The 23,377-nt window shown below is 32.1% G+C and overlaps 2 protein-coding genes across 2 annotated transcripts; one reads left to right on the top strand and one right to left on the bottom strand.

The window, feature by feature from the left end:
• Positions 1-8,691: 8,691 nt before the first annotated feature.
• LOC133692702 (cysteine proteinase 15A-like) lies at positions 8,692-10,539 on the top strand. The gene is made up of 4 exons (XM_062113813.1): positions 8,692-9,180; positions 9,304-9,423; positions 9,606-9,852; positions 9,987-10,539. The coding sequence occupies exons 1-4, from the start codon at positions 8,722-8,724 to the stop codon at positions 10,262-10,264; spliced, it is 1,104 nt and encodes a 367-aa protein (XP_061969797.1). The 5' UTR covers positions 8,692-8,721; the 3' UTR covers positions 10,265-10,539.
• Positions 10,540-10,762: 223 nt separating this feature from the next.
• LOC133692701 (V-type proton ATPase subunit a2-like) lies at positions 10,763-17,452 on the bottom strand. The gene is made up of 18 exons (XM_062113811.1): positions 17,113-17,452; positions 16,784-16,828; positions 16,575-16,694; positions 16,365-16,472; positions 15,928-16,038; positions 15,663-15,836; positions 15,438-15,575; positions 14,422-14,529; positions 14,198-14,305; positions 13,959-14,107; positions 13,273-13,426; positions 13,027-13,187; positions 12,738-12,944; positions 12,261-12,444; positions 12,086-12,169; positions 11,802-11,995; positions 11,469-11,528; positions 10,763-11,371 (listed from the first exon to the last, which is right to left on the bottom strand). The coding sequence occupies exons 1-18, from the start codon at positions 17,251-17,253 to the stop codon at positions 11,167-11,169; spliced, it is 2,451 nt and encodes an 816-aa protein (XP_061969795.1). The 5' UTR covers positions 17,254-17,452; the 3' UTR covers positions 10,763-11,166.
• Between the last annotated feature and the right edge of the window lie 5,925 nt (positions 17,453-23,377).

The following is a 23,377-nucleotide window of genomic DNA, read 5'->3' as shown; positions in this document are numbered from 1 at the left end:
GGGATAATTTAAAGGGCAGAGATGGGTAGGCGGGAATTTGAAATTGAAGTGGTTCTTTTGGAGGGATTTGGAAAGGAGAGAAAAACGCGGATAGTGGATGTGAGCCGTTGATTAGTGAGTTATCGACGGGTAGGAAGGTTTGGGAAATTGTGACGCGGATTGCGATCCGCATGCGTTTTGAGTGGACCAATGGGAGATGTTTCTAAGGCGGGATATTGTTTTTTGTGTTTTTAAAAGGCGCGAAATTCTGAACCGTGGATTGATGTGCAATGGACGGTGGATATTTGGTGGAGGGAGTGGTAAGGAATCGCCATCTGTCAGGGCGTGTGTGGCTGGCTAGTAAAGAGCTTAGTTTATGCTTCGTGTAATTAAGATTCTAATTTATGAAAAAACTCCTCTGATGAAAAAACTTCACCTAGATATAACATTGACGGGAAGTTAATGCATAAAAACTCAAGTACCAAATAGATAATAAATTAGAAACACATATTAAGAATCACAAAAGAAAAACAAGAAACTAAAAAATGAAGGCATTAACAAATATACTGATGAACCGCTATTTTATCAGTATATTTTTATATGCATTTAAAAAAAATATCAAATTAAAAAAATATATAAATATAATTTTTTTGAATACATACACATCTTAATAGAAGTGCACTTGCTCCAGCATTAGCCAAACCCAACTGTATTTAAACTTGATAATATGTCAAACCTCAAGGACGCTAGGTCTGGTCAGTGCCAGGTCAAATTTAAAGGGTTGTGATGATATATGTCGCGCTACTTATATGAGCGTACTGATGAAAAAAAAAAGTCAAGGAGAAGCAATGGGAAGAGAGATGTCATTGCTTGAAAAAATTGGAAAGATTGTGGCGTTTTGAGTTCTCTAGCTATACTATTTTTCTAATTATTTGTCAACCTTTTTTTCACAACCGCCATAAATAAGTAAAAATTCAAGAAAGGGTGTTTGTTTTTTTAGAAGATGTCCTGTGTTCTCTTTTTCAGGAGCTTAACTAAGGAAGCCACGACGATGAGGTTTGCATTTCTTGGGAATCCGCCGTATGTTTTGAATTGTGAATTGAAATCAATCCAGACGGTTAGATGAATTATTGTGTTTTAAACTTTACGAGGATGTTTGGTTTGAATTCCTAATAAAATTTAATTTATAAAAAAAATATATAAAAGTAAATTAGACAATAAACCCTCATATTCGCTAAAATAATCCATTTCAAGGTTAAAATTGAAAGCAGTATTAAAAAAATATTCAAATATTAACATTTTCCTTGTGTTTTGTTCCCCCCCCCCCTCCCATTTTCTTTCTTTTTAAAAACCCGGTAGTTTTAAAATTCACACCACTCAGACATCAATTCGAAACCTAACTAATCCGGGATTAAAACTGGATTGTGTTTAAAAAAAATAAAATAAGTTAAAAACTCAGGTAATTTAGTGGGCTGACCCAATAAAACTCGGTCAAAAACTCAGTTGTAACCCATTGATTATTTTTTTTTTTAACCAAAACGATGTCGTTTTGATATATTAAAAAAATTGAAGTTGACCTGATAATCCAATCAAAACCTGATAATTTGTATCTTGAGACGGGTCGACCACCAAGTTTAAAAACTCTAGAAAACCCTTCCACATACAGAGTCCCTTCTCTCTAGATGAAGGAAAGGTTGGTTCGAGGAACCTTGGATCAAAGGAAAGGGGAGATCTCGATTCCGTCAAACCTGATCAAGGCCATGTTTGTTTTCCGGAATTCATTTTTCAGGAAACTACTTTCAAAACTTTCATGTGTTTGTTTGCTATTAGGAAAGTTGGTCAACGGAAAACACTTTCCGGTCAACGGAAAACACTTTCTGGTCAATTGAAACACTTTTCGGTCAACGGAAAACACTTTCTAGTCAAAGAAAAATTTGGTTTGATTTGTAGGAAAGTGTTTTTCCTTTTGACTGTGTTTGTTTTTCGAAAAGTGGTTTCCGGGAAACCACTTTCCAAACTTTCATGTGTTTGTTTGCCATTGGAAAAGTTGGTCAACGGAAAACACTTTCCAGTCAAAGGAAAAACTGGCTTGGTTTTCAAGAAAGTGTTTTCCTGAAAAATTTGAGCGGGAAACACTTTCCGGAAGTTGTGAAAAATTCAGAAATGTCATTATTTGTTGATTATATCAAATTTGATCCTCAAACTTTTGATTGCTATATATAATTTGTTTTGAATATTTATTTTTCAATTTCATCTCTTAAAATTTAATTTTTATATTAATTTTGGTCTTTATTTTTATAATTTCTATTTGCTTTTTTCTTATTATTTTTTTATTGAAATTTTTTATCTATCAAATTTGGTCATCATTCTTTTGATTTTTACTTATTTTATTTGAAATCATTTATGAAATGTTAATTATTATTATTTTAATTTCTCCACCTTTCATTTTTTTTTAATTTTTTAGATTTGATCTCTATTATTTTGATTATTATTTATTTTATCTGAGATAATTTATGAAATTATATTTTTTTTCAATTTTATTTTCATTTAACTTTTTAATTTGTAAGATTTGTTCCTCATTATTTTAATAAACTTGAAAAAATAAAACATTAATAAATTATTTTCCAGTTCATTTTCCATAACATAACCAAACATTGAAAAGTGTTTTCCAACTTATTTTTCATTACACTACCAAACATCGGAAAATACTTTCCTGGAATTCACTTTTCAAAAATAAACTATTTTCCTGCAAACAAATGGGCCCAAGACATTCTTATTCCTCGCAAGGTATGTTTTTAATTTTTTCTTTCCTTTTTTTCTCTGGTTTTTTCCCAAATCTTTCATTTCCTTTTTTTTTCCTTTCTTTTTGTATGGTTTTGCTCAGCAAGTTATGCATGGTTGATTAATGCGTGACTGGATATAAATTAAAAATAAGTATTTTAAAATTACACGTGGCACGTAGAAATAAAAACGGTATAACAGCTATTGGTTCCTATTTTTTAGGTGTAGTGATCATAGATAAAGCCTATCAACCAATCGAAGTCGTTTATTATATTGCTATCATAGTATCATTTGTTTATCTAGAAATCCTTAACATGTTTAGGAACTACTAGCCCGACAATACTTCGTGTCACTTTAGTCCTTGCAGTGAGAATAAATGATTTTTTTAACAGAAATAATTTATAAATTAAAATTAAAATGATCAAGATTATTAGTTCAATTGGTTTCCACGTGTATTCCAAGCTGTAACTCTTGCGAAGAGGAATTCAATTATTAACTCTTGCGGGAGTGGTAGTCTTTTTTTGCAATCATGGACATGGTTCCATGGTCATTCTTGGACTTCTATTTTGAATTGGGTTTTTTTAATTGATTGGTGTCACCGTGTAGAACCTATGATAGTAGAATATTAATAAAAAATAATTGATTTTTTATGCCAGTAATTTATAAAAAAAAATCAATTTTTAACTGTTGTCAAAACAAGGAGAATATTTTTTATTTCCATATCATATCAAAACAAAGTAAAATAATTCATTCTACACAAAAAAAAAATCTCTAAGAAAAATATCAGGCAAAATCAATGCCCCCTTTAATTTAGTAAACATCTCATCCTCTATGCATGTCTATACTTGGCTGTATACAATATAAGATTTGGGGTTTGGAATTTTACCGTGGACTGTCCTTCAATATCCCTTTTTGTACAAGTGTTGGCATTAAAAGAGGTATATGAATTTAAAAACTATTTTGAAAAGTAAATTGTAATTCCAAAACGAGGATTTATTCCAGTAATGTGAATGTATTAAATATTGTTTTTTATGGTTTTTTTATTTAAAAATATATTAAAATAATATTTTTTTTATTTTTTAAAATTTACTTGTAATATCAATACATCAAAATAATTTAAAAAATATAATTTTTTTTTTAAAAACCATATTTATACCACAACAGGGCAAAATGGATGTTAATCAACTAATTGCGTTTCTAGCAAAGTCTGTTCCTACTAACTGATTTTTTTTGGTTTTATTTATTTTTGTATTTTAAAAATGCTTTAAAAAAAATTGAAATTTTTTTATTTATTTCTTTACTTTAAATTAATATGTTTTTAGTGTTTTTAAATCATTTTGATGCACTGATATCAAAAAATAATTTTTTAAAAAATAAAAAATATTATTTTAATATACTTTAAAATATAAATATTTTAAAAAACAATTATAATTATATTCTCAAACAGAGGATAGTTTTCTTCACGTGGGAAGTCTTAGTAGAATTTTTACATATAGGGGGGGGGGTATATATGAAGATTTCAAAACTCAGAGTTAGATTTTGGAGGCCATGACCACATACCCACCCCGATCGGGCCATGTTTGTACGAAGGGTCGTCTCTCTGGGTTTCTCAGCGTCTGGGCTACATGTGTACGACTATCATGGGCTTAAATAATGTATTGTACGTGGACATGGCCGAAGATCAAACGAGAAAACCTTGGCCCTTTGTTTCACAAGGAGTCCACTTCTTCAGTTCTTCTTCTTCTTTCTGATTTCCTGCTACTCTTCTGATCAAGAACCATGTGTAATTTTCCTTGCATCATGGTTGACAGGTTGGGCTTAATCTCCTCCTCCTCCTCCTCTTTAATGAACATGCAGTACTTAATTGAATTCCAAAAGGATGTTGAATAGATGAATCTAGGACGATATCTTCTAATATTTTTTTTTGTGATATAGTTTTCAGACTTGCTCGGATTATAGATTTTTTTTATTGAATAATATACAGGTTTATCCTGAATTATATATTTTTATTTTTAAAAAAAAACAAATATTTAAATAATATATTTTTAGATACATTTCTTAAAAAAGTCCTTTCAAGTTAGCCCAGTTAGGTCAATTTTCAAGATTTGTTTTGGCCTCATCTAAACTTTGAAATAACACGTTGCTAGACTGAACAGTGAATCCAACCGAATTCAATAACTATGTTTTGAAATAGTAATATTGTAACTAAAAAAAGATAAAAAAGAAAGAAAGAAAGTATGAGAGGCATGATCACTACTAAACTTCCCCGCGTGATCATTTCCAATCTTCCCAGTGAACCTGAAACGAAACATGATTATAATATTTGTTTATTATTTCTCCTCTTGTTCGATATGTTTGATAGGAGTGTTAGTGAATCTAGGGGCTGTTTGGTAATGTGATTGCGGATAAGATTTACTCGTAATTATACTAAATATTGTTTGGTTACAAAATAAAATTGCTTTTTGATGATAGGATCCACAAAAATCTCAGTTGGACCGCATGTTTTGGAGAAGCAGCATTCTGCTCATAAGGAAAAAAGTTGAATAGTGCAGCATGACTTCACTGTTGCACTATTAACGTGAAAAGTTTTATTTTTGAAAAATAGTTTGAAAATTTTAGTTTTTTTTCTTTGAAAAACCAGTGCAATTAATTGATTTCACTCGCATTGTTCATGTGAACATGAACAATATTGTTTTTTTAAAAAATTAGTTCAAGGTGAATTAAATTTACTCGTACTATAATCTCAATTTTATTCATGATAATATTTTACATAATTTTATTGCATGCTCACAAAAAGATGGATGAAACTGTAGTTCTTGTCGAATGACTTTTGTACGTAATGAAATTGTATTTTTTTGTTTAAATTGTGTTTTACTTGAAAAACTAGTATTTAATAACACTACATAAACTAGAAAGATATCGCATGATGACCTGGTTAAAAAGAAATTCAGTTTTTATTTTTATTTTAATTGTGTTTTATTCAAAAAATTAAAAGGAGATCTCTTGATGACGTAATAAAAAATTCAGTTTTTGTTGTTGCGCGCTTAAAAAACCATGGAAAATATAGTCATTGTTGGATAGATTTCGTATGTGATGACATTGCACATAGTTTAATGGAATAATAAAAAATATTTGATATCAATATTATTTATTTCACGGTGTAATAACAGTAGTTAAATCTACAATATTTAAATTAAAAATCATTAATATATATATATATATATATATATTAATTATTTTAAAATCTCAGCTTGAAAAGTATTTTTTTAACCAAACACATTAAACTACTTTTTATTCAATCTCAATTTCAATCACAGTTTTAACCAAACATATATTTTTTCAAACCAGCTTCAATCAAAAGTATTTTTTATAAAACAATTTTTTTAAAATTACAATCACAACAACAACCTCAATACTAAACACACTCATAGAGTATGTTTGACAGTGTGTTAGTAGTTGTTTTTTAAATAATTTTTCGTGCCGAAATGCATGTCAATGATTTTTTTTTTATTTTTTAAAAATTATTTTTGACATCAACACATCAAAACGATCTAAAACATACAAATCATATTAAATTTTAACAAAAAAATTTGAATTTTTTAGGAACATGATTTACACAGCGTTTCCAAACAGTTTCATAGCAGACAGGATTTTGATTTATAACTGCGTAACCGTATGTAATCTAATTTTTTATATTTAAAAACATAAATCCAACCTAGTTTTTTCAACTTAAATGTGTTGGATGTATCCAGCTGATATTTTTTTTTTAATTAATATTATAAATATCCATGATCGAGTATATTAATTTCCTTACCCTTCGATGATTCTAAAAAATATCTTATAAAAGAGCATCGATTATATGGACAAGATAAAAATTTGACAAGTAATTAAGTATATGAAATTTGAATGGAATAAATAAAAGGAAATAAACTAGGAAAATAAAAGACTCCATGAGCGTGAAAGCGGCAGAAGAAGAAAATTAAAGAAGAAAATAAACTATACCATAAACCAGAGTTTAATACATTGAATTACACAGGTGAGTCAGATTGAGTGAATTTTAAAAATATCGACTCCCATCTAATTCGTGATATCTATTTATTAATTTCTTAACTTGTTATTGTTCATAATATTTATTTTATCTAACTTTAATAAATTGAGTCAGGTGAGATAACCATACATGACCTGTTTTTCCTTAATAGCTCCCATATTTGGTCTTGTGTTTTCGGGGTGTTTGAAAGCGTGATATATATTATTTTTTAAAGTATTTTTATTTATAAAATAAATTAAAATAATATATTTTTTTAAAAATTATTTTTAATATTAACACATTAAAAAGAATTAAAAACACATAAAAAAATAATTTAACTTAAAAATTAAATTAAAATTAAATTTTTTTAAAATACAAAAACAAAAATTGATTCCATTCCCAGTCAGCACAAGCTCTGTGTTCCGTAGAGCGTGAATTGAAGATGACAAAAAAATCAAATTTGAAATCACATGGTTTCACCAGCAACGACAACACAGGAAAGGAGCCGGTAATTTCCATTCCAGTCAAACAAACATTTCATCTTCTTCCTCCTTCCGTCCCGTGGTCCCAGGCTCCCATCCCTCCTTTTGTCCTCTTCTTTTAAGTTTTAAATGACTAATTACGTATGTCTCTAGGACTCTAATAATAAATATATTTGAAATTTCGTACTCAATTATTCTTAAAACAATAATATGCTTTGCATATAACAGCGGTTTTTTTTATGTGTTAAAAATATTGTTTAATTTTTTTTATTTTTTTAAATTAATTTTTTAATATTTTGGATCGTTTTGATGTGCTGATATTAAAAATAATTTTTTAAAAATAAAAAAATATTATTTTAATATATTTCATAGTAAAAAATACTTTAAAAAATAACCGCTATTACACTTTCAAATACCCCAAATAAACATTCAAGAAAGCAATATCTCAGCGTAAAAATGAAAATAAAGATGGTGGGGTGTTTGAGAGTGTGATAGTTGTTGCAATTTAAATTATTTTTTATTGAAAATATATCCAAATAATTTTTTTAAAAAATTATTTTTAATATCAACGTATTAAAAAAATCTAAAAATTTATAAAAAAATAATTTTAAATAAAAAAATTAAATTAAAAAAAAACATAATTATCGACAAATAAAAGCAACAAAATCCAAAGCCACCCGCCCACATCCAAGGAGCGCAAGCTTTTCGGGAAAACGTCGTTAGCCAAGTGGCCATCATCGTCCACTTCACTCCATACAAGCAATATGCTGTTTTTTAGCATTTGTGTATTCATTTACTGAAATGTATTTGAGTATAAATAATTTTAATTTTATTCAATTATTATTATGTAATGGATAAGGGTGAGCATATTGTTCGGGTTTAGATAAAAAATCCAGTCAAGTTGATTTTATTTTTAAATTTAGAATCGAACTAAATGATTAATAAATTTGAATAATTCAGTTTAGTTTGGTTTTATATTTTTAAAAATTAAGTAAGTTCAATTTAATTCACAAAATTTGAATTATCTTTGATATCTATTTTAATTTATAATAAGCTTTTTTTACCTTATTTTTTCTATTTTGATTTTTTAAATTAAAACATAATCGAATCAATTTTTTTTAAATATTTTTTAACCAAAATAATTCATTTTTTTACTTTAACTAATTCTAAATTAACTTTTATAAATATTGAAAATAACTCAATTAATTTACTGATTTCTAAGACGACAGATTTGCCGATTTTTTATGAACTTTAAAAATATTCCATTTCACTTCACAAAATCCTAAAGTCAAATTTCCCACCTTCCCTTTATTGTCCCCTAGTTCATAAAAATTGCCTGCAAAACTACACGTGTCACAATCACAATGGCAGCTACCACAATCTTCTGGGGATACCCCGCTTACAAATATCTCCTATCTATCCTTCCACTGCACAGACATTCCTGGCCACACAATGGAGCGCTTTTCTCTGCTCGCACTCCTCCTTCTAACACTCCTATGCTCAGCAGTTGCATCCACAGTATCTTCCAACGACCTCGACGATCCTTTAATCAGACAAGTCGTATCAGACGGCGAGGATGATCTCCTCAACGCAGAGCATCATTTCACTTCTTTCAAATCCAAATTCGGCAAAACATACGCGACTCAAGAAGAGCATGATTACCGATTTGGTGTTTTCAAAGCTAATCTTCGCCGTGCGAAGAAACACCAGATGATAGACCCCACCGCCGCCCACGGCGTCACCAAGTTCTCTGACCTGACACCGAAAGAATTCCGCCGCCAGTTCCTTGGATTGAAGCGGCGGCTACGGTTGCCTACGGACGCTAACAAGGCGCCGATCCTTCCTACTACTGATCTACCTACTGATTATGACTGGCGCGATCACGGTGCCGTTACAGAAGTCAAAGACCAGGTTTTTAAATATACATTTTCTTTTTTTCCTCTTGTTGTAGATGCGAAGTATCCTCAGACCAGCTTTTCTGTCTTTCGGGTTTTTCCATGGTGTCTGTATTATCATGTTGGGTTTTTTATGTAGGGATCGTGTGGATCGTGCTGGTCGTTTAGTGCTACCGGGGCGTTAGAAGGAGCTCATTATTTAGCCACAGGAGAGCTTGCGAGCCTGAGTGAGCAGCAGCTTGTGGACTGCGATCATGAGGTTTGACTTCTTTATTTCCACGCTGTCCTGTCTTTCTTCGATTTCCATGAAAGACACCGAGGATTTCAATTTTGTTTCAAGAAAGTGGATTTTTTTTAGCTTACGAGGGAGACATGAAGATTTAGTTACTGGGGTTATGATTTCTAATTTTGGTGTCCTGCTGTATTTCTAATTTCTTGCAGTGTGATCCAGAAGAATATGGTGCTTGTGACTCTGGCTGCGATGGTGGGCTGATGAATAATGCCTTCGAGTACGCACTCAAGGCAGGTGGACTTGAACGTGAGGCAGACTATCCTTACACTGGAACTGACGGTGGCACTTGCAAATTTGACAAGAGCAAAGTTGTAGCATCCGTATCTAACTTCAGTGTTGTTTCAATCGATGAAGATCAAATTGCTGCGAATCTGGTGAAGCATGGTCCACTCTCAGGTATTTTAGCTACCTCTGGGTGCAGGCATTGGTATCTGTATTCTCATCATCCCCTTCGGTTGAGATTTTCTATTTTGCGTACTCTTACTGGACACTAATTGTAAGGGTTTTTCCTTCTACTTTCCATGGTGCAGTGGCGATCAATGCAGCTTTTATGCAGACATATGTAGGTGGAGTTTCATGCCCATACATTTGCTCGAAGCGTCAGGATCACGGGGTGCTACTGGTGGGGTATGGATCCGCTGGTTATGCTCCTATCCGGTTTAAGGAAAAGCCCTTCTGGATTATCAAGAATTCATGGGGACAGAATTGGGGAGAGAATGGCTATTACAAAATCTGCAGGGGTCGCAATATCTGTGGTGTAGATTCCATGGTTTCAACTGTTGCTGCAATTCACACTACAGCTCGGTAGATTGTTGTGCCCTTGGCGCATTGAAGCACTAAATTCTTAGATGGTGCTCGCGCTCGTCTATATATATATATATTAAGTGTGATGTGTATCGGCGCTATATACATTATATATATCTAGCGTAGTGCAAGCAAGATTCAACGAATCTCTGGCAAAAGTTATCATGATATAGGTGATGTTAGTACTTAAAATCATTTTATGCCAGAATTCTCTGTATCAGACTAAGGGTTTATGCATTGCTCAATCTCATTAATAATGTATTTATTGCTTTTTAAGAACATCATGCAGCCAGCACAACATGTCAACTTGTCTTTTTTCTTCTCTTCTCATTTATTTTTCTGTGTTTCGGAAAATTTTTCTCAACAATTTGAGAAACCTCGTGTTATATTCCCAACTACTCATCTACAAAGAGAGTTCAAGGTCAATTTTCAACGCTGATTACTTTCTTCTCCTCACTAGACAACATTGCACAACAGTACCCTAACCATCACTGGCGAAGAATACAGCCAACACACCATGAATTCTAACTGGCAAAAATTCTTGAAGCTTGTACAATGACTGAGTTTCGGATAAGCTTCTTATTTGCTAACTGGCTGGCAAAATTCTAGAAGCATCATACAACAAATTTCCTTTATAGTTGCTCTTGATCAAGGTCAATCTCGACAATCCACGCGCAGGGAATAGGCAGCCACACCAACAAGGCTTGATTCAATAATCATGAACACTGCGAAATTGGTTGTTCCTCATGAGCAGGTTCTTCCGAACTCGGAAGCACTTCCTCAGTTAGCTTTCTCGAGCTCCTTGATCATGTTTAACAGGATTGCAAGTTTGCTATGCTTTCATCAATGTATGATAAATTCTATTTCCTATCTAAGCCTGTGACTATTCTATTCAGTTAACGTATCTCATTCACCATCTTCACCAAGCGAAGCAAATGAAAATGGATAGAATTTGTATCCATCTCCCACGTAAAATTTGTTTTGAAACTCTACCCAATGAAGCCTCAAGGCATGTAGGAATGCACTAAGGGTCTCCATCACTAGTAGGACACCAACAGTTGCAAATATAAATACAATCAAGCCAATACTGCGAGCTAAGATGCTGTTGTACCTGCAGTCATTCACAGATGATTCATTACATTGCTTGATCAAAGTTGTGACGTCAAGTTGCTTTCATCACAAGCCAAAACATGGACATGAGAACTCACCCCCAGGATAGAAGAAGAACCTTGTCATAGAATACACTTGCTAGCTCTGAATGGGCCAGACTGAAAAATCACCAAATAATTCACTCAAATTAAACAGTTAACTTCCTGTACTAGAATGCATAAAAGTACCCGACATTCATTTTAAACGCGAGAGATGTGTCAGGAAGGCATATTGACATAAGATCTTAACAATCAAATTGATTTTCCTCTGCTTTTAGACAGGACACGGAGAAATGAACTATATTCTAATGAGCAATCACAAACAAGAATTCAAAGAAGGGCGAAAATTTAGCTTGAAAATATAAATATCAAGTAATTACTAGAAGAACCAACCTGAGGGCCCATAAACGTAAATATGAAGCCGTATTCGACACTGCTCCAAGCACAAACTCTATGGTATGTATAAGTTGGTGAACAAACACCTCGCTGAACTCGAATTCCTCATGGTTATGAGAAACAGAATGCGGCTCGATTTCAGGAGAGTAATCACTGCTGTCCAGCCGTGCATATGATTGACCTTGGAACCTCTGAACAAGGCATTTAGGGAAAATAGAGTTAACGATATTTTTTACAAAAGAGTTATAGCAACAAATGCATTTGAAAAAGATCGAGCATACTTCCTCATGTTGTTTCTTCAATAGAAAAGGCTTTGGCAACAACATCCATGGGACAGCAGCAAGGGCTGATAGTAGCAACAAGATCTAGTGGTGAAACACAGGACATGTTAGCTAGTCTGTTTTCCTTAAGCCATAAGGGAAAATTTCCACACAATCACTATAAAAGAGATAATACCTGAAAAAATTTCTGGCCGAAAAAAAGCTGATTGTCATCCAAATCATCAGTGGGACTTAGAAACATGTATATCATCACATGGTATAGATCAGCTTGTGAACCAGTGCACCATTTCACTATTATGAGGAGTGAAAGGTAACCAAACAAGCTGTTTAAGAAAATCATCTGGGGCACAAATTGATACCTAAAACAATGCAACAGTTTCCAGTCAATTCCGAAGATGGAAATAAGGGGGCAAAAAAAGATACAAGCAATGAAAAGCAAAGAATCTATATCTACATGCCCCCAAGGCCCCATTTCTCCACTCCAACAAATAAGGACATTCATGTTTATAAGATCAAATTCTCTCAAAAAGAGAGCTGGATGTTCAAGAATGGCCATTAACTTAAAATCATCATTATGCTGATTATTCCCATAAGGACATGCTGTAACATATTTGAATCAATGCATTGCATGCAGGAATCGAGTATAGCTCACCAGATATTTATGTTATCTCCAAAGAACTTTGCATTGAAGTAACTTATTATGATACCAAGATTCATCTGGGCCACTCCAAATAAAATTGACATCTTCATCTTCATCGAGTTAAGAAAAGGTAACTCGCTCCGGGTACCATGCCATTTAGGATCCAAACCAAATGGATAAGTGGCACGAACCTTGACTAGAACAGCAGTAGAAGCATCCCTACAATGCAAAGAGAGCATGGATAATTTACGGGGAAAGTTGAACCACACATGCATACGAGTAAATTTGTACTGGTTAATACCCGCAAGACTGGTCATGACACCCATAGGCTGACAGCCCAAACAGCTCAAATGGAACCGAAAAGAATTCATTGTATATCAACCCCGTGTAGATTGAAAAAATTGCCATCATCATTATCACATAACGGCCACTGAAAGCCATTTCCATAATGTCTCCAAGCTTCTGTTGTTTACAAAAAGCAAGTAAGCTAAAGTATGCGACAATTGATAGGACGAGCTAGCTAAGACACGAGCTGTATCACAATTACCTGACTGGAAAGTTTCTTTTCCCTGAAAATAAAATATAATGTTGCCAACAGCAAGCAAATACCATGGCCCCAATCACCAAACATAACAGCAAAAAGGAAGGGATATGTGACAATTGTGTATACACTAGGATTTGCTTCCTGGTACTTGGCAACCCTGAAAAAATTGTCAGTTAACACCTCTATTTCATCTTTGTAACAGTGAACTGGTCAAATAGAATGATGCATGATTACAAGTCATGGAGTGGGAGAAATGTTCTAGTCAACCGTATTCGCTCATTCTGCTAAGTGTATTGACAAAGAGAATGAAGATAAAATGAACAGTATTGAATTAGTGGGACGGACATAATGCAAAAACATATAATATCAACTAAACAAGCTCTGGTCACAAACTAACTTTACATGATAAGATGGACCATACTAACAACAACAATGGACTAGTTTTCTGTCTCTCAACTACCATAATTTCTCTGCTCAAAGAGAACAAGGAACAAACAATCAATTATTAGAGAAACTGTAAGTTCTGTCAATGCTAACAGAGTGGTCACGTTCTGGCATTAACATTCCTATCTTAAAGGCATCAGAAAACTTCTACAGTTATGATAGAGCCCTGATAATCAATTAACCTGCCAAAAATTACTTTAAAAAATTAAAGACCCCTTGTATTGTCTGAAACACAAGTAACTCACCCATATGCATCTACAATTTCTTGAAAAGCAGAAGTAAATTTGTTTGTTCGGAAATAGGTAGGGGGTGAATCCTTTGTCTGCAAAACATGGAATATGGCTCCAATTTGTGAGCTGCTGTCTAAAGTCGCTCGCCTTAGTCCATTTTGTATCTGTAGAGAAACAACCATGAAATGGTTTAACAGTTACGGTTCATGCAAGATTTAACCAAGCCCCAAGCAATACAAGTTAACACCACAAACCTGATCTGTTGCAAAAACTGGGCACCAACCTTCAGCAACAAGACACTTCTTTGTCACATCCATGTTGAGCATATTTAAAGTGTGGTAAATAGATTTTTCCTTCTTCACCTGTACAAGTTAAAAGCGAAAAATTTAGTTGACAAAAAAGATTCAACTCAGCTTAACTCAACTTTTATTATTCCCAGCAATGATCCAAAGGATGAAGTAAAATGACCCAAACAAACCAGAAAATTCCACTGCTCAAACTCAAAGCCAATGGTTTGTAACAAATTGCTCCAGTGCGCCAACCCAGCATCTATAGTAGTTTTAAGCTCAGCAAGTCTTCCAGACACCTAGAAATCAGTGAATTTACAAATTTTACATCAGACTGGAGTGTGAACTTGATTCTAGAAAATTGGACAGAGATGCTAGTGGAACTATGACAAAGTACTAAAGAAAAACTCAAGGTTAATTTCAAAAATGGGAATAAGGTTCTTTTTTTAAATCTTCAGTTTGCTACCAGCTAAACATTATTTGTAAATGAATTAGGACTTTAGTGCAATTATTCAGCTTCACCTGCTTCCACACTAAAACTAGCTAGGGATTTAGGTTTATCTTCAGATAATGATGCTCTGCTGCTTTATTATTAAGGGTATTGTCCAGTTCATTGAACTTTTCCCTATCCAAAGCATCAAGCGAAAAGCATGTCTCTTATAAACTTTGATTTAGCATTTTTTTTCAGTTTTCCCCCTGAAACTGTTACTCGTTTATTTATATGCCTATATAATAACACACATAAGGCCACACTACCATGCGCTAACAAATTCATGTCTATGGACATAAAGTGATGGCAGATTAAATTCTTATGAACCTTGAGGCACGTAGTTTCAACCTCGACATACTGTACTTGGATCTACTGTCCCAATGATTAACTGCCAGTTGACAGGGAGTGAACTACCTTTTCTTTTGAGTAATAAGAGTATGCTTTATGTTTGCATAGACCAAATGGCAGTAAAGTGCCCAAAAAGACAGAGAGAAAAGGAAAGAAAGAAAAAGCAATTCACAATCCTTCTGTGTAATCAAGTTAATGAGCAGATGGTAAAAAAGATGAAACAGAGAGAATAATAATCAGAATCCTCAAGAAGAAACATAGAAATAATCGTTTGCTCTCTAAAATTGACCAAGTAATTAATTTTCAGTGTGCCAGGCTTCTAATCCACAAGAATCAGAGGTAAGACACATGAACAATCATAGTTTGTACCTGAGAAATTATCTGAAACTGTTTGTTTAGGTCCTCCATAAATGGGTAGCGATTTGCTCCAAAACCTTCACAGAGTTTAAGAATCTTGTTCTTTGCTCTTTCACCAGAATAGAAGACAATGAATACATTTTTTTCAACCTGTAAATTGATACATCATGAGTTTCTCAAAATAAGGTCTGTATATCCATTTCTAGAAATGAAGAACAAACAAATGCAGGAATTAACCTTGTCCCCTGACACGGGATCAACAACAGCATTTTCAAGCACGGATTGCTTCAAAAAGACATTGCCCCTAGTTGCTCGAAACAAAATCCTTTCAAAAGCCATTGCCTTTTCTCTTGCAACAAGACCACTGATATACCCCAGCTTAACTTGCTTTGATGGATCCATTGTCATTTCCTAAACAATGTTGATTTTTAAGCATCAGTTTGCAGAAAATGACAAACTTTCGGCTGCTATGATAAAGAACAGAAAAAACCAAAATCAGTACTTGCTCCAACAATAATGCACTGTCAATGGATGCTTCAGCAGTGTTATATGCTTCAAGTTCACTCTGCTGAGCTGCAACACTGTTTTGAGCAGAGTGAAAAAGTTCACCAGCCTGACATGAGATACAAAAAATACACAACCCATTTCAGAGCTCCAGTGGACTTTCAAAGTAAATCACACAATCCTAATTTCTATAATATTCAAAATTCCATGTTTGAGTACATTCATAGTAAAATGTGAAAGCATTTGTTACTGAAGTTTCTCCTCATAGAAGAGGCCAATAGCTGGTTCATCTACGTGTAGAAATAATGTGTGGTGTGTGCAAATGTGTGCGGGAGAAAGATCATTATCTCAAGCACTACAGGGCTATACAAAGATCGACGAGAATTATAGGTCTCATCATCACACCAAATGCTTTGGATGCAAAAGAAGCCATACCTTCTGCAAGACAAGCTTATATTCTGATAGTTCATTGTAAGTGTGCTGTAGCATTTCATTATTCGAATTTATCTCTATCAGCTCCGATTCCAGTTCTCCAAGCGCCACCTACTCATGCCAAAACGAAACAAAACTTTGCCTCAATACATCTCAACAAATTCTAATTCCAAGAAAGCATAGTCCAAAAAACTAAAAATCTACAAATAATACCTCCAAACGATCCAGATCAACATCACCACTTCTTAAAGATTTTGTCGGTGACAACCCAGCCTTTTTCATTTGCTCCTTGAAGAAACGTAGCTTGCGAGCCATTTCTGCGCATCTTTTAATCTAAACAGAGAAAGGAAAGTTCAACGCCTAACAAATAACAACCAACATTTTCCACCACAGAATTTATCTCTACAACATCAAAACCAAACCTGAGCAGCATACGTCCGTTTGAACGGGCTCTTTTCCGCATTAAGCTGGATAAAACAGTAAAAACACACCATCAATATATTAAATCTGAAACGTAAGAACAAAAACACGAAACAGAAACTCAAGTTCTTCTGGTTCAATTTCGTAACTGTAAACACGCAATGCTGAAATCATTGAAATCAAAACAAATCCAATCGAAGTCTATCCTAACTGAAATCAACGAAATCACATTGCGCAAATCATTAACTAAAACAAATGCTAACAGAGTCATCAAGATAATTAGGGTTTGGTAAGCAGAGGAATCAAACAACAGAAAATCTCAAAAGCTTACATCATTGAATTGGAAGAGGCCGAGGTCACCGAGATAAGAAATGGTGCGATAAGCTGATTCGATAGGAATGATAAGTTGCACTAATTGCATCGGCTCCGATCGCATCAGATCCATGGTTGGGCCAAAAATACCGTCGCCCATTTTTTACAGATCCGAATATTCGCAATTTATTTGCGCTAAAAAAAAAGATATTGAGGAAGCGACCGTACAAACTGGAGAGGTCTCACCAGACGATCAATTCACCTCTTCGTTTGTTTACGTTAACAATTACTTGCGTGGTATAGAATTATAGATGCTGCGTTTTGCTTCCCCCGTTGTTTTCACGCGCATAATTCGGATGTTTAATAGTGTTCAGGGAGAAGATATATCGGGAAGAAGATATACGGTGTCGTTTTGCGCGCTATTAAAAGTCAATGTTGCTGGTGACTGTTGCTTCACCTTTAATCGTTGACCGCCAGGAATAAAATATGAAGTAATTATGGGTAAGGAAAAATTGACCCGACCCACCCGGAAAAATCAGATTTTGAAGTCAATTAACGGGCCTTTTCGACCATCCGCCCAGCCCTGAAAATGATATTATTTTATTATTCTTGATAAACGCTATTAAGTCATTATATTCATACAAACAATTAGTCTTATGAAATCCTTATAAATATAATAAATATATTGTAGAATAAAAAGATTTGATGAATGATGTCATGTAGATGATCGACTTACCATGTATATGTGATCCACGTTAATCTTAATGACTAATGCGACAAGTAATGGATGATATATATATCTAATTTCCTTTTCATGATGTGACAAGTGACTAATGGAGTTACATGAATGATCTAGTTGCCCCTCGAGTAATTTATAAAATCACTTTATTTTTATAATAATTCAACCTATTTTATATGATAAAGAATAAAATAAAAAGGGGTAATGTATTCTTTTACTTCGAAAAATGAAGTTTTAATTTAAAAAAATTAAAAATAGTAATTTAACCCATTCAATTGGTTAATGTATCTATATAAAATTGGTACATGCTAAGTAATTATCTCCACTCTAAACTTTAAACCAACATGTGAAATTCAATGAATGATTTGATATTATTATCGTTTAATACATTATATTTTAAAAAATAATTAAATTTGAAATTTATATAAATCTACTATCATTTTATATTTAATTTAATTAAAAAACATAAATAATAAAATTTAAACCAGGAAAACCATACTTAAAGAAAAGAAAAGGTCGATTAGAGCATTTGGGGGTGCTTTTCAAAAGCGTTTCCAAAAAAAATTGAATTTTTTTTTGTTTTAAAGTAATATGTTTTTTATGTTTTTAAATTATTTTGATGTCTTGAGATAAAAATAAAAAATTATTATTAATATATTTTTTTTAAAAAATATTTTAAAAAATAATTATAACTACACTGCTAAACAAACTCTGAAGATTTTGCACATGGATCGTCGATGTGTCCCATTATTATTTTACTTGATGGGAGTGGAATTCTTTCCCTTCAAGAGTTACTTTTAAAACGTATAGCTTGAGAGTAAAGTCATGAATTTGACATTTTAGGGCACTAGATCTCATCATTACAAATCCTTGCGATATCCATGATTCCATACGTATGTGATCTCCCAAAGTTTCACTTTCTGTCTAGCTCGTCTTGTATTTTCTAGACAATGGAACAATATTTCGCATGATTTGTATTGTATGTTCATCATTAATTAATTTATATATATATCAATGCCCAAGTATTTTTTTTTTCATTCACCGTAATATTGCTTAATAAATCCTGGATTACACAATAAGATAATGATCATATTATTATGGAAAGGATGTTTTGTATATAGGTTACTCATTGTATATATATAATTTATTTATTATGTGTAGTATATATATATTTTTTATTATTATTATACACAACCCTGAATACACACACACATAAATGATGATTGTTGTTCTTTTCAGTATCTATTATTATTCATACAAATATATTGTTCTTCTATTTCTAACTTATATTACAAAAAAAATATGAAAATAAAAAATAAATCAACTATCTCCAAATCATATATATCTCTTTTCTGTTAAAAATCCCAAATCCCAACTATATGATTGTATATGATATGCACGAGAGCATGACTCTAAGAGGGTTTTAACACTGAATTTCAACTTGTTTATTTTTTTTAAATCTAAAATTTAACAAATAAAAAAAATATTATTTTAATTAAAAAATAAATTTTAACACACATTCAAACTCTTTCAAAATTGCAATAAAACTACGAGAAGCAACCGCCTCACAAGATTTTGATTCAACTGGGCAGGAGAAGCCTAAAGGGATTTTTGTCCCTCAATAGACAAAGGTAGAGACGGAAGTAGAAACAGGTAAAATTATTTTATTTATCCAGATATAAAGACAATATCCTTTAATTTGAGGGACATTTATACCTGTATATATAATTATTATATCTATAATTTTAAATATATATTTAAAACAATTTATACAAAAAAGTATTTGAGAGTGAAATAATTAATGATTGAAGTTTAAAATATTTTTTCTTAAAAATATATCAAAATTATATATTTTTATTTTTTAAAAATTATTTTTTATATTAAAACATTAAAATAATTAAAAAATATATTAAAAAATTTAAACAATTTTTTTTTAACTTTTAAAAAACACAAACACTGCGTCAAGATGTATCATTTTAAAGTATGTGACACATCAAGGTTAGTCGTAGAATCAACTCGTGACACAACCAAGATGCATCACGAGTTTGTTCAAGAGTGTGTCTATAAGTGTTTTTGAAGTATAGTTATGGTTACTTTTCAAAATATTTTTCACTCGGAAATGCATCAAAATAATTTTTTTTTAATTTTTAAAAATTATTTTTGATATCAGCATATCAAAATAATGTGAAAACACAAAAAATATTAATTTAAAGAAAAAATAAAAAATTTTCAATTTTTTTCAAAAATATTTTTAAAATGTAAAAACAAACAAAGTCAAAATAACTCCAACTACACTTCTAGACATGCACTTTATCTCGTAAATATGTATGGCAAAACCTTTATTTGTTTTTTTTAATTTTTAAAGACGTTAATTAACTCTGTATACTACATATTGAATATTTTAATTTTTTATATAGTTTATATATTTTGTTTAATGGAAATAAATCATGTAGACATTCAATAAATTTCTTTTTTTATATAAAAATAAATAGGAAAGATTGAGATTTGTTTACGATCTAAATAGAAATATATATGAAAATTAAGAGATCTCAAAATAAAGGTGGAGACAGAAGGTATATCTTTCGCCTCTACGAGTCTTCATTGTCATCTCTGGAAACTCATGAAAGCCCAAAAACAAAACTAAATTTGACAAGAGAATAACCAGCAAGATCCCAATGGAGACATTTCAACATTCTAATTCTAAGCGCTGCTCGTCCAAAATAAAGAAAAGGGAAAAAAAGAGCTCCAAATAGTGGCGATTAATAGGCATTTCTTGTGCATGAAGCCTACCTATTCCTGTTTTATATATCATTTCCTTCACTCACAGTTATTCATAACAAGCAACTGAGGTTTCCACGTTTCAAAACCATGTCAAATTCGCAAGATGGTCTGGTTAATTTACTTCCTAAGCTATGTAGAATATTATTGACGAATTATACTAACTGTTGCACCATCTAGCATGATTTAATTGATAGAATAAAGGCAATTAGCTAGCAATCAATCAATTTTAAGGTTCTCTCTTAACTTGATCTCTTAATTTATTTTGAGTACAGCACTTCTTAGACACGACACTAGCTAGCTGCATGGTGATGTTTCCAGAACCATATGTATACTACGAGCATGCTATACTTTCTGCAGAAGTCAGTTTGCTGATCGAGTACAACTGACAAGATCATATTTTTTTAACAGAGATTTTCACACACGAATACGACCATGGATGTGTCTGCTGGCTGTAATAGCAAAGAACTGATAAAGGGACCACAATTCTTTAGCTCAACTAAACAAAGCCAAGAAGAAATAAACAGAGCAGATATGCATGCGCCTGACCCATATCCTACACTACCTAAAGAGAATAAAATCCTATAGCTTCGCGGTGAAGAACCAGCCTTTTCAAGAGGGCCTGCAGGTAAAAATTGGATTTGCAGGGCCATCCCTGGAGGGTCTACATAAGGGATTGATGGTAGCATCTAGCTAAGCTTTACGCATCATGTTGAGTATATCTTCTCATGCAAATCCAAAGGGCATCTTCTTATTGGGGTTTAAGATTCCCACTACAAATACATATACAGCCATTTGTTGCTGTATTATAAAAAATTAATAATGTTCATACGCATTACAAAATAATTCTACTGACTTGTGTATTATAAATGTTTTTTCCAAAGCTAAAGAATGAGTAAAAGCTGAAGAAGTACGTATTGGTGTCTGGTATATACGGTAGGCAACACACATATTTTAGGTTTATTTTGGTGAGGATCAGTCAGAATTAAGCTCGAGTACATAAGGGTGCTCGGTCGTATATTATCGGTGTGCATGAGATAGCCTGTATTTTGAGAAGTTATCACAGTTGCAGAAAACGAAACCAAAACCAAACCCAAGCCAATGCATCAATCAGTGACCTATATCAACCCGGAGCAGGGTTCGGACCAGGTTTTATTTGACATCGCCGCCACCATTTTTTGGCAGAAATGGTGGTGATCTCAAATGCAAACGAGATTGTATGATATTTAGATATGGCAGCACCATTAATCGACATACTGGCTAGCTGATTCTTTTTCCTTGTACAAATTCTGTTATACAGAAATCTTAACAACTTCTACGCATTAGTACCCTTCCAAGACAAGACAATACAGGAGCCTATTCTTTTTCCTTGTACAAATTTTAATGATGATAGCGTCTAATAAAAGATTAATTATTGATGCTGCCATATATAGCTTCCTTGATATTGATCATTAATTATTAAAGGTATTAATAATTATACCGCATTGTCTACCAAAGAAAGCACAGATGCATTTAAGCGATTTTTATCTTTAAATTCAAGGCAAATCTATGCAAAGGAAAGGAAAGAAATTACTGTTGTTTTACCGTCAATTACTTTGCAAAAGAGGAAGAACTAAGAAGTGTGATGGCAGCTTTGGGAATGTGTTAGTAGTTGTTTTTTAAAGTATTTTTTTATTAAAAATATATTAAAATAATATATTTTTTTGATTTTTTAAAATTTATTTTTAATATCAGCGGATAAAAATGATATAAAAATATTAAAAAATATATTAATTTAAAATAAAAAATAATTTAGAAATATAAAAACAAACCGCTCAAAATACTTGAAAAGAAAAGGTGGGGGAGACCTAGGAACAAGATCCTCTGCCTTTGATTATCTCGTGGGAGCAATATACACACAAAGGTCTCCTCATTCATGAATTAGGTATCCATATCCTGTAGATGCGTCTACCTTTCGGTTGCCAACGAGTCAATTTCATATTGACGAGGACAAGACAGGCCTCCAATAATTATCGCCTCTTATTTTCTACAGTTCCATATATATATATAAAAGAAAGAATGGTTTGTATTATTATTTATGGTTATTTTATATTTTTGACATATGGTAAAATATATAGGATGTGAGTTTGGTACACATTAGTTTGTGAACTTTTAAAGATAGTTTTCGATTTGGTTTTAAATATTTTCTATAGTTTGAAGGACATTTGGTATGTATATTTAAAATCCATCCTTATAATTAAGGACATACAATATTTATTTAGTCTTTCATTTCAATCCTTACATGTTAAAATATATATATATATATATATATATATATATATATATCATTTATATATATGGGAGACTTTTGTAATTTACGCTTTATTTTACACTTATAATTGATTCACTAAAACCCACAAATTAATGACATTAAAATCTTTTTTACGTAATTGATTAGCAAATGTCATCGATCGTACAAGTCTATTTAATTATTATTAGTTGGCATGTAGCTATTAAAGTTTACTAGCTAGTTTAATACTTATTGTTATAATTTACCCAAAATATATTTCAAAAGTTCTTTTAATCTATAATTATATCTTCTAACCTTAATTATAATTACTATGTGCATAATTTTGCAAGTGCCTTGTTGTTTGTATTTGTTCATTTTGGAAATAATTGGTTATTGATTTTTTATGCAATTATTCTATTCTAATTTTTGTTGTTTATTCAATTATAGTAAAATTTATTCAGAAAATCATTAAAATACCATTTAAAATCAATTTGGTAC

This window comes from Populus nigra, chromosome 4 (genome assembly GCF_951802175.1).
Source record: "Populus nigra chromosome 4, ddPopNigr1.1, whole genome shotgun sequence".
Classification (NCBI taxonomy): domain Eukaryota; kingdom Viridiplantae; phylum Streptophyta; class Magnoliopsida; order Malpighiales; family Salicaceae; genus Populus; species Populus nigra.
Note: the sequence above shows the minus strand (reverse complement) of the source record. Positions and strands in the feature narration are given on the sequence as shown.